General features: G+C 42.2%; 1 protein-coding gene across 3 annotated transcripts in view; it reads right to left on the reverse strand.

Annotated features, from left to right (window-relative positions):
* Window positions 1–12,457, reverse strand: part of CCDC88C (coiled-coil domain containing 88C) — a 135,601-nt gene that overhangs the window by 6,997 nt on the left and 116,147 nt on the right. For 2 of the 3 annotated variants that reach the window (XM_048852687.2, XM_048852689.2), the window contains exons 22-27: window positions 11,384–11,570; window positions 9,891–10,036; window positions 7,666–7,755; window positions 5,931–6,172; window positions 1,963–2,148; window positions 46–114 (exon numbers count right to left, since the gene is read on the reverse strand). In XM_048852687.2, the coding sequence (XP_048708644.2) occupies window positions 46–114; window positions 1,963–2,148; window positions 5,931–6,172; window positions 7,666–7,755; window positions 9,891–10,036; window positions 11,384–11,570 (920 nt within the window). Of the gene's footprint in view, window positions 1–45; window positions 115–1,962; window positions 2,149–4,018; window positions 4,455–5,930; window positions 6,173–7,665; window positions 7,756–9,890; window positions 10,037–11,383; window positions 11,571–12,457 lie in introns of those variants that run through there. The other variant, XM_048852690.2, reaches the window with a different exon arrangement.

A 12,457-nucleotide genomic window follows, 5' to 3' on the forward strand; every position in this document is an offset into this window, starting at 1 on the left:
CCCCAATATAGAGGGTTAGTGTAATCTTACATTCCATAAACTTACCATGTTGTCTGTTTCTTGAAAACTGTACCTCAAGGGATTGGTCACAAAGATTATCCTCTGAATTATATCCTGGAAAGAATAGAAGATTTAGTAGGTAACATTAAGTTTAGGAAGGTCAATCCCAAAGATTTGCCTTGAACAGACCATTACAGTATAAGTGGTAAAGCCTGTTGAATGACTTTATAAAGGTTACATGGGAGAAGTATCCATCTCTTTGGCCACCATTTTGAATCAATGGGCCCACAGTCAAGTTGAGTTGGAGGGAAAGACTAGTGCGTTGTAATGTGACCTCCCACATGGTAGCTTTGCTGGTGTAAAGAAGCCCTATAACTAGGGCCTTGCCAAATTCACAGTCCATTTTGGTCAATTTCACAGTCATAGGATTTCATGATTTTAGCTATTTAAATCTGAAATTTCCTGGTGTTGTAACTGTAGGGATCCTGACCAAAAAAGAAGTTGGCGGGGATGGGACGGGCACTTTCAAGATTATTGTAGGGGGGTTGCGGTACCGCTAGCCTTACTTCTGCGCTGCAGCTGACGGTGGCGCTGCCTTCAGAGCTGGGCAGCTGGAGAGCGGCGGCTGCTGGCCAGGACCCCAGTTCTGAAGGCAACGCCGCCACCAGCAGCAGGGCAGAAGTAAGGGTGGCATGGCACGGTATTGCCCCCCTTCCTTCTGTGCTACTGCTGGCGGGCTACTGCCTTCAGAGCTGGGCACCCGCCAACAGTCGCCGCTCTCTGGCTGCCCAGCTCTGAAGGCAGCCCAGAAGTAAGGGTGGCAATAAAATAACCTTGCGATCCCCCTGCAACTCTCTTTTAGGTCAGGACCCCCAATTTGAGAAACGCTGGTCTATCCCATGAAATCTGTACAGTATAGGGTAAAAGCACACAAAGACCAGATTTCATGGTCCGTAACGCGTTTTCCATGGCTGAGAATTTGATAGGGCCCTACCTATAACTTATCAAGGGGACCACTGTGTTACAGCTAGAGCCCTGCACGGATATAAAAATGTGGATCCTCATCCACCAGAATCAACATGCATCCAACCCATCCGCTAGCCGTCTTTTATGTGTATCCACATTCGCACCCGCAGCAGCAAGCCATCTTGCAACGGCTAGCGATGGGGAGGGTGGGGGAAGGACCGGAGATGAGCGAGCGGGGGGTGGGGTCTTGCAGGGAAGAGGTGGCACAAAGGTGGAGACTGGGGGTAAGGGGCAGTGCAGGGCCGGGGTCTTGAGGAGAAGGGATGGTGCGGGGGCATGGGGAAAGGGGTGTCGCATTGTGTGCTGCTCCTGGGGACTTGCAAGGGATGGCAGCAGCAGTGTGTGTTGCATCACAGTGGGGCGAAGAGGTGAGGCGCTGGGGCCCCACCTGCTCCAATCCCTGTGGCTGGGGGCGGGCTCCGCTGTCCAGCAGCTGGCAGGCCAGGAGCGCAGCCAGTGCTGCCAGGACGAGCCATGGTGGGGACGCTGGCACTGCTGGAGGGACCCGAGCTGCTGGACAGGAAGCGGTGTGGCGAGCGGGTGCTGGACAGCCCCGGCTCCGGCTCCAGCCTGCCGCCCAATCCCAGCCACTGGCCCCAAGTGCACTGTGCCCCCAGGGCTGCCCAATCTGGATAACATGGGACACCAGTGAGTAGAGCCCTGCGTGGCTGTATCTGCATCCGATCCACTATCCACAAAAATCGTCTGTGGGTATCTGCATCCGGGGATGCGGATATCCGCGAATATGAAGCGGATATCCATGGATTTGCAGGGCTCTAGTTATAGCATGTGCTGAGCTTCTGCAATTGTAGAAGGCCTATTATGTACCTTGCAGTATCTGTTATGATGGGAGGTCACATTACAGTGAAGTGGGGCTCCAAGTACTGGGAGTTGGACTAGCTGTAGATAGGCTAAATGCAAGCTTGCACCACGCACCTTTGGGTTTGCTTTGGTGCCTGGAAGTGGGAGTAGAACTTGAAGTGGTCACATGGATGGCTGAGGTAGAGTAAGTTCTGGAACCCAGCTCCATGCAGTGCTTAGTGGCAGAGTCTGCTGAATTTTCAACATTATCATTGCTGCCTCCACGTTGGGAAATTCGGTTTGGTTTTAGATCCATTAATGCTGAGCAGGGGAGAAAGAGATAAATAAATGAGGCAACAGAGGACAACACAGTCAAACATGTATCTGTCTATCCACTTTCATAGACACAACAAGCAGGCACACACACAAATGCACAACAGAGGCGCTAGTTTTGCAAGCTTTTCAGGAACCAGTTCACTCTTGGGGAAGAGATTTCTGTAACCAGTTTTGTAATCCTATGTCTGCTCACTAGGAAGCTTTGGAGTGACAAGGGCTAATTTAGTGTCAGTAGGAAGGTTGTTTTTATACATGCAACACATATTGTGAAAGGAAGAGGATAGACACGGGAGCAAAGACATGAAAGCGGAACAAATAAGTGGGATATGAAATGCCTTAAGGTACATTTTATAAGCACTTGCTTCAGTAATAAAAGGGAATAAAGCTTCGATATATTGACGAGTCAAAGCCATATTCAAAACAAAGGTTCCTGATTTTAAAATCACCTAACAGGATTCATGCAAAGATATACTCTCTGTCCATACAGAATTCTGCTGTGAGAAGAGCTCAGACTCTCCGGAGCGCTTAAACTCTCCTCCTTCAATGCACTGATTTCTTAAACAGGATTTTTGGTTAACAGCAAATACTGCCTGCTAAAATATTAAACACACCTAGGTGGACAGAAAGTCTTTTTTCCAGTGATGAGGTGGAATGTATTAAAAAACCCCAATTAACACAGCTAATATCTATTTTAAGGCTCAAATAAAACAGAGCGAAATTTAAAGCCTTCATTTTAGAAAACAGCCTTGATGAGAAGCAAGATTCTGGTTTCCTAAATTTTTCTGAGGTTAATTAATGGTAATTAGATACTGAAAACAAAGCAGAGCAAGGTGGTCAGAATAAACAGCTGGCAGGGACGAAACAAAACTGGTTAGTTCAAAGGCACAGGGCAGCAACACAAATGTATTAGAGAAGGTGGACGAGGGTACTATTGGGTTATGCTGTTTCTGAAAGTTTCTCTCAGAAAAAAATGTCTTTTATAGCAGAGGTACAGTCTGTGTGTGCTTCCACAGCATGAAGTCTACACCATTTTTATTCTCTCCCACATTTTAGAAGTTTATAGCACAGCCATAAAAATTGTTATGGGCTAAAACTTGCCATGCAAGTCAATATTTCAAATTGCCTTTGAAAAATTAATTTAGTGCCCTTCAAAGATGCTGAATTAATAGCCCTGGAGACTGATGCTCTCTATTAATCCAAAGAGCAGGTAGCGACAGTGCAAACTTCTCTATGCTGTTGTGCCAGTGTGTTCAGCTCTGATATGGAGGAATCACCTCTGGGAGAGAAAGGGGAGTTTCTGCTGAGGATGACCACAAGGGCACCAACTGTGATATGGACACTTTCCAACAGGAAGTGGATTGTGACCTTGAGTTCATTTCACAAGCCACCAAATAGCAATGACTACTAGATGGTAAGGAGTTTGGGCAACTAAAAGAGATCAAATCACCTTTTGTGACATAAAAACACTCTCAAAAACCAAATGCTCAGAGGCTCAGATCTTATCCCCCAACTTTCATTCAAGATGAATTTTTACAACCAAACGTATAAAACTTCTAAAAATGGCTGTTTAGACATCTGGAGAGTAGCATTGCTAATGAGTGCCACTATATCTCTAGATCTAGACTGCCTGAAAGCAGAGAAATTTTAATAAGTTGGCAATCTTAAATTTAGCTGCACAGAGCACTGGAAAAATCTCCAAGATTTGAGTGTGCTTATATATTAGCTTCGTATTTTAGAAGGGATAATACATTGTAGGAAGCATAGCAAAAGCAATTTCCACATTTCAACTGGACATGATGCAAGTCTGTAATTGCAAGAAGACAATGAAGCCCACAGCAACTTCACTTACTTATAATGTGCACCACAGCCAGTATACATACGCATACTGTATGTCATAAGGTCCCCTAAAAGTATACTGCATTGAAGAAATGATCCATAGTGTGCAATAATGATTCATCTTCTACTGAAAAAATTAAGTCCACATTCAACTAATCTGTGCTTGGATTTAGTTTATTTTAAGGACATGCTGAGTGTTTGTACCAATGTGTGTGTTCATTTAAGCATGTGGGTTTTTTGTTTTAAACTTGAGAAATATATGAAAATAAAGAAAAAGTGTTAGAAATCTCCCATTTCCGAGAAAGAAAGAGGTTCATTAGGAGAGGATGGGATGTCGGAAGAAGACCAGAACCGCAGACGATTAGTGAGAGACTGATGATTCGATGGAGACTTAGGAGGCTTTTCTTTGTCCTTGCTTTTGCTTCTCAAAAAGGCAATCTTTTTGCGTTGAGCAGCTAAATTGTTATCACCCAGGTATTCCAAAAAGAAGAAGAAGAAAAATAGTGAACAAAAAAATAAAAATATAACTAAAATGTCTTAAAACAGCTAAGTGACAACACAATCCAGTGAAACATGAAAAAGACTAAACTATGACTAAATAATGTTTAGGGAATCAGATTCATAATTAGTTAATACAGTACACATGAGCAACCTCTATCTAGAACTGCCAATAATGTCATCTGTGATAATAAAATGTATTATAACATATTATATATACACTTGATATAATTCATGTGCATCGAAACATTACTTGGTGGTAACATATACAGCTTTCCACCACCACAGTATCTGAGCACCTTCCATGTAAAATCAGTAGTAACAGTGAAGTCCTTAGAGGACTTCATGGAGTCCCTGGAACTCTGAAGGGGCCTGACTCTGCATTTCTTGCTCATCCCAAACTCTCCTTTAGGTCAGTAGGAGCTTTGGATGCACACAGATCACATTTCACATTTTCTGGAATTACACATGGCTAAGATACAGATGATTTTAAATATACCTTTTCATTGTACATTGATCACAGACCATGCAGAACTGGGGTGGGGGATGAGGGGAAAGAGGAATTAAAACAATTAAAGACTTTTCTAAATTGCCATTTGTAATAATGGAGCCCTCCATTCTTCCCTCACACCCAGCATGAAACCATGAGTGTAAGTTCTTGAGACCATTCAAGTTGTTCCTTGAAAAATATTCTTAGAGGACAAAAAGTTAAATGGAGGCAGATCTGAGCGATCTCAGTAGCAGCAGTGAAGGTTGGAGGGTTTTTTTTGCAAAGTTAATAATTCATTAATTTTGTGGGGGTTTCCATTAAAATTTTGCATTATTGGGAACATTTGATTCTTGTACAAAATAATTCTCCCAACTGCACACAGAAACAACACACTACACTAAATATACACGCACAAAATTATATTCCTTTTATATCACATTCTTGCAACATCACAGAAATTACTTGTTATAACTTTGCATTAGGAAAGTCTTAAACCGACTACAAATGGAAACACTCCATTGTCTCCACAAATAATAGGCATTTATTAGAAATTAAAATTATTTTATTCTTCTTGCATTTATTTTCTGAGAGTGCCCTCTGCTGGTGCCAGACAATACCACACCAACAACTTTAACAACAGAAAAGGCTAGTGACTTACATAGTTTCACAGATGGACTTTATTTTCTTTTTGCAAGCTAACTTAATTTTGCCCATCATCTTATTAAGTAACATGCAACATATGCAGGGAAAATGTAAAACTGAAAAACAAGTCACAGATAAGGAAAACTAATAAATATAAATACTGGTTTAATATTAAAAGGGTATAACTCATGGTGACATAATATATTATATAAGAATCATGCCTCTTAAGCCTTCCCAGCAAATAAAATGCCTAGTGTGTGACTTCTATTTCATTAACTACCTCTCTAAGCCAGACACATACCTTTGTTTGAAGCTCCATTGTGGCTCACTTTCTCTTCCATAGAGTTTGACCCCAGAGAGGTGTTATCCAGACTCTCCTGCTGATGCTTGAATATCTGAGAAGCAGATGGAGATGATGCAGTCTCTGTGGAGTCAGAGTGCCATTGAGGACTCTCCACTGATGATATCAATCGCTCCCTTGTAGCCTCTTTCTTTGGCTTGATCAGTTTGACTAAAGCTCTGGCTCCAATCCAGTGGTTTTTCCTGTTAGAGGAACATTTTGATAAGGGAAGATCATAAAATACTTGAACATTTTTTCCATGAAATCTAGAACTGTGCCACAGCTTCCCCTCTCCCCCCAACTTTTAAATTATGCTGAGAATTAAGGCAGGGTGCAGGGTCCCCAGAGTGTGAGATGTGGAGATCTTATCATCAAACACATGGTCAGGGAATGATTTCACAAAATGAAAGTGGCTGGTTCTCCTCCTTCGAGGTCAGTGTCAGTCAAGGGAAATATTTCTCCAGAGCTAGTGATCTGAATAAGGGGACTGTCCCACGGTTAGAAGCAAAACCATATGTGTGGACCCACATGAAACATTTTAATAGGGTAGGAGGCCTTGCTACATGAATAGGCTGAAAAGTTGTGAGATCAAGGCTTCTAACCATTAGTATGGATTGTCCAGTGCACTGGGCGTGTCAGACGTTTATGCTGGGGTTCACACGGTTTTGTTGTTTCATTGATTTTTTTTAAAAGGCCTATTCCTCTGTTTGGACTGCTTATCCCTCACTGAAAGAGCAGCGCTGCTGCTTAATCATTGTTTGGGTCCTATTGTCTGTGATGCCAATTCAGTGTCAACGGGAAGATGCAGTTCCAAAGACAGACAGAGGTGGCTTTGTTGATTAAACCATCCCACTAGTCTGACAGCCCAGATTAGTGGCCATACACTGCTTAGCAGGTCCTCAGATCTGATACCCTAGCTTGAATTCGAGCACAGGATTTGAAACAAAAACTGACAGATTATATTGTGAGGCTTTCACATTCAGATTAAACGACCCCACCCTGATCAGCAATTCAGCATCCTTTGGATACCAGGATCTTGTATGGCCCTCAGCACTGGAATACCTTGGCCCCTCCCATTACTAAAAAATGATAATATATTTCTCTCTCTCCTCTGCTACCAGGAAGCAGGTTTAGGGAATGGTCTTTTAAATAGATGAATCTGACATTTTACTTAATAAACAGTCACTCAGGCCCCGCTTCAGGAAAGCATTAAAGCACCAATAGAGGCACTGTTCTGTCCCCGCCCCCCGGCTCCCTCACAGATATGGGTTCTGCTGCTTGAAGCTCACTCCTGGAGGAAGAAGAAGGTATTCGTCAGGGCAAAATGGCTCCCGGTAGAAGCTTATATTGGCTCAGATCCCAATATGAAGTTACTGGGACTCCGCATGTGCACTGGAGTCTATGTTAGCACATGCTAAACAGGATTTGAGCTTGAGTCAGTTAACTTTTGTGTGGATGTCCAATGGAGTTTGTGGGGGACAATGCACAGGCTCCCATCAAGAAGAATATCAATTAAAGCTAGAGGCTTCTGGGGTGAGAGGAGGACAGCGAAGTGATGACCAGAGGCACCAGTTGCTCTCTTTGTCACATCTCCCGGCAGGGAGTCACAGGGTTTCAGTCCTCTCCAGCTATGAAGATCCCCTTTTGTTCTCAATTCTGTATTGCAATAGTGGCATGGAAATGGAAGGGAACTTACTTTTTTGGAGCAGGATCATAAAACTTGTACTGATCCATTATCTTCTCTTCTAGTTTTTCTTTGTGTCTCCTTAATGTATTTAATTTATCACTGTGAAAATACAAAAAAAAAGGTAGATCTTGAAGGATTTGCTTGGATTTCACCACGGTGACAAAATGGAAGGGCAAGGCCAACAGTCACCAGGAGAAGAGGTCCTACAGGTTAGAGCTTTACAGATCAAAAAGTCTTCTTACCCAGTGCATTCAAGCAACAGAAGTAATTTAACCCTATTGATCTTATTCACTAACTGTCTAGGAAAACAAAACGCAAACACACCTTAATCTTACTGACATGTCAGTTTGATACAGTTGTCATAGATAGAAGGTTCACCAGTTATGGTCTCAATAAAGAGAAGATAGATAGTAGGAAACCAACATGCCTTGTATTTTGAACAATGCCAATGTTTTCAGAGAGTTGTGCTACAATGCTAAATTATTTCTCCCAGTTCTTTTAGCTACCATTTAATTGACATGCTAGCAAATCTACAGGCACAACTTTTCTTTTCAGAAGCCGGTCTGGTTTGTCTCTATCATATGTTCATCCAGGTGTTTTATTTACAAACACTGTTTCAATAATTTTTGCTGGTACTGAAGTAAAACTCAGTCAGTTATTCCCAGGATCACTCCTACCTCCTGGGTCTGTAAATCGAAGGATCTACCCTAGAGAGGAACAAGAATGTATTTTGTTCATCCTCACTGTAGTACAGGGAGAGCCCATATATCCCTGTGAAGATTAGATTGTTTGTAGATGTAAAATAGAAGAAAATAGTGCCATACTTCAGTGAATCAGTTTAAAAAAAGAGATTGTGAAAGTGGATGAAGAACTTGGATCCTTAGAGACTCTGTGTCCTTTAAAAGAATATTGTGTTGAATATTTATGGAAACATAAATCACTAAAATGAGCTTAAATATTGCTTAATTGGTGGCAACCCATGTTTAGTGCCTGGAACACATGCTATCCTCCACTCCTCCAGTATTCGCAAAAAGAAAAGGAGTACTTGTGGCACCTTAGAGACTAACCAATTTATTTGAGCATAAGCTTTTGTGAGCTACAGCTCACTTCATCGGATGCATACTGTGGAAAATACAGAAGATGTTTTTATACACACAGACCATGAAAAAATGGGTGTCTATCACTACAAAAGGTTTTCTCTCCCCTCACCCCACTCTCCTGCTGGTAATAGCTTATCTAAAGTGATCACTCTCCTTACAATGTGTATGATAATCAAGGTGGGCCATTGGGTTGGGGGGGGGAGAGAAAACCTGGATTTGTGCTGGAAATGGCCCACCTTGATTATCATACACATTGTAAGGAGAGTGATCACTTTAGATAAGCTATTACCAGCAAGAGAGTGGGGTGGGGGGAGAGAAAACCTTCTGTAGTGATAAACACCCATTTTTTCATGGTCTGTGTGTATAAAAACATCTTCTGTATTTTCCACAGTATGCATCCGATGAAGTGAGCTGTAGCTCACGAAAGCTTATGCTCAAATAAATTGGTTAGTCTTTAAGGTGCCACAAGTACTCCTTTTCTTTTTGCGAATACAGACTAACATGGCTGTTACTCTGAAACCTCCAGTATTGTACTTATTTTAATGAGAGGCTACAGGTTTTTGTTAGCAGGTCAGCAACTTCATTCTTAAGTTCCTTCAGAGCTCTTGGATGCTGCTCTTTTATCATCTGGTTTTAGCACCTCCTGTTTTCACCCCTCAACATCTCACAGTACCTCATCTTTATTACTTGAAAAGAGTTGGTCTAGGGCATGGGTAGTCAATTATTTTTTTATCAAAGTCCAAATTTCTTGGACAAGGCATAGTCAAGGTCCGCACGCCACAGAAACATTTTTCACACCGTAATAACAATAATATGTCAATAAAAAGATTTCACGGTCCATTCAAAAGCGTCTGCTGGTCCGGAGTTGGCCTACAGTCCAACTATTGACTATCTCTGGTCTAGGGTATGTAGCTCCTCAGCATCCTCTGTGGTGGAGGCATGGAAAGATACAGCTTCTCTACAATGTCTTTATTCTCCTTAAATGGTCCTTTACCTACCTGGGGAATCCAGTGCGCCCACCAGTTATCTTGATCTTTCTGCTTCTGATATATAACGTTTTCGACACTCACCATTTCTTTTCTTGCCTATCAGCTTACTCCTACTTGTCACAAGTCTATATTTCTAGTCTCTTACATGTATTGCTTCTGCTCTTCATGATACTGTTCCTTGTTCTCCATGTTTTGCTCCAGTAGCATTTGGTTCTGCTGACTCAGCATCTGGATCTGGCTCAGCAGATGATGGTTCTCTTCTTCCAGATTTCCCTTTAGACGGGTAAGCAGCTAGACAACAGAATAAGAGGTAAATTTTCCTTTTGCACTTGACTTCACTCTGAATGCAATATAATAAATTAGAACAAGTACAGAATTACCTGGGTACAGAGTCATACATTTTTAAGGCCAGAAGGGACCATCATAACCACTTAAGTTTGACCTCCTGCATAACATAGGCCAAAGAATTTCCTTCAGCGATTCCTGAATTGAGCCCATATCTTGTGGTAATTTGTCCTCACAAACCCTCTTTGGAGTAGGGGAGTGGTGTTATCCCCATTTTATAGATGGGGAACCGAGGCACAGAGATTAAGTGACATGGCCAAGGTCACACAGGGAATATATAGCACAGCCAGGAGCTGAACCCAGTGTCCCGAATCTCAGTTCGGCGCCTTACCCACAAGATTATCCTGCTTCCCAATATCCTTGACTTCTCTCTCCCCAGCTGTATCTTGGTAACATTGCCCTTCTGCTACTCAAAAGTCCAGCACCACAGTGTGCTGAGTATCTCCTGAGCATCACCAGATGCCCTCAACTCCCACTTAAGCAAGGGGAGCTGAGGGTGTTCAGTACTTTGTAGGACTGTGCCCTAAAAAGATGTGGTAGCAAATTCAACTCAACAGAAGTGGATCTTTAGCCAGCAGGTTTAGAACTCATTCAAAGCCAAAAAGGCCAAGGGGTAACTGGATTTCTCCCCCTCCCTCATATTTTGGTAAATAAACCGTGTACAACTTTTACCACAGGCAAATACGCTCAGTTTTACCAGTTCCTTCATGCTGGCTGTCACTGTTTCAATCACATGGAAAAATTCAACATAGTCATCAGGTTAAGGACAAAACACTAGTCCTCAAGCCAGGATCCCCGACTGCAAGGGCGAGCAGCAAAGGAAGGTGGTAGAGGGGTAGCTGGTTTAGGAAGTCAGAGGATTCCTCACCTTCCAAATAATTCCTGCCTCTGGGTTTAACCCCTTCTAAAAGCCTTTTTCTCCTGCCTTGCCCCAGCTCACACCAAACATACTCCCAAGGAGCAACATCTACTGTGCAAATTTCCTGCTACTCAGTGTTGTGTAACCAAATCTTCTTCCCTATGGACAGCGCATCACCTCTTTGATGTGCCTGCCTCAGAACCAATAAGCAAATGCGCAGCATGAGAGGCAGCTGAGCTGCAAGTCTGGCTTTCATTTCAACTGAAAACTTAACCGCAGGTGATTTTCTTCTGTTACTTAGAGCTCAAGGTCAACAATTTCCAAAGGACTGGAGCACATTTAAACAGATGCCCTTTTAACATAGAGGAAGACAGCTCCTTTGGAAAGGCTGGCCCTACCTCAAGCGGGAAAATGTCCTGCTGCTAGATGCTCACCTCACAGTGGTTATCAAGCTTGGTCAGGGAGATATCCATGGACTGGTGCTGCTCCTTCAACTCATCATAGCGAGCCTGCCAGCGGTTCAGCTCCAGCTGAGAATTATTCAGTGAGGTTTTCAACTCCTTAGTGTGTGCATGCAGTCCCTCATACTCTGCCTTTAGCTGGCTATGCAAGAAATTTACCCTGAAAATGAAGAAACCAGGCAGCTTACATATAATACTCAACAACTGAAAGCCACAATACCAGTATGCTGAGTCACGGTTGTTAAATCTAAACTGAATTTGTCAAGGCCAATTTTTAAATATCTCTTTACTTGATTGTATCTTACATGTTAGCTACAGCATCAACAGTATCACAAAATGTTCCATCTCTACAAAAGAATTGAAAGGAAAAGAATACAGAGCATAATGCTTACCACACCTCTTTGGTACTTAAGCATTTAGGATAGGTTACAAGTTTCCATGATAAAAATACATTTAAAAGCATTCTGATGTAAAAACAGCCCCACCGGGCACAGGTAAGAACTATCCATTGGAATTTATTTTTCTGATGCATGAAATGTAAGTGTTATTGTGCACTGTATGTCATAGACATTGCAATACTTCAGTAAATTAGACAACTTGTGTTTTTTTTTAAGTCAGTATTAATGCTAAAAATATCTACTATTTCTGAATGCCTTTTAAATAAATAATAAAAAAGAGTGAATTCTGACTGTTGACAAATAAATCAAACAAACCTACTTCTCCCCCAACCCTCTGAAATTTTGGGACACTGTTCCAAAGCCCTGTCCACATAGGAAAATGACCCAGGGTTGAAAAGAGGAAGCTCAGAGAACCCTGGTTTGCACAGCAGTAATGCAATAACCTGCATTCTATGAGAACAGCATAAGGGTATATCTTCAGCAAACTCAAAGAACATTTGATTTTTAAACATGGTTAAAACTATGATGTATACATAAAGCCTCAGGTCTTGCTTACAACAAGCCACTTCTTAAAATTTCCCCATAAACTTGCCTGAACGGTTCAGGTTCACTGGTTGTACCAACAACTCTAGTTCTACCAGCCTGAAAC

This window comes from Caretta caretta, chromosome 6 (assembly GCF_965140235.1).
Source record: "Caretta caretta isolate rCarCar2 chromosome 6, rCarCar1.hap1, whole genome shotgun sequence".
In the NCBI taxonomy this organism is placed as follows: domain Eukaryota; kingdom Metazoa; phylum Chordata; order Testudines; family Cheloniidae; genus Caretta; species Caretta caretta.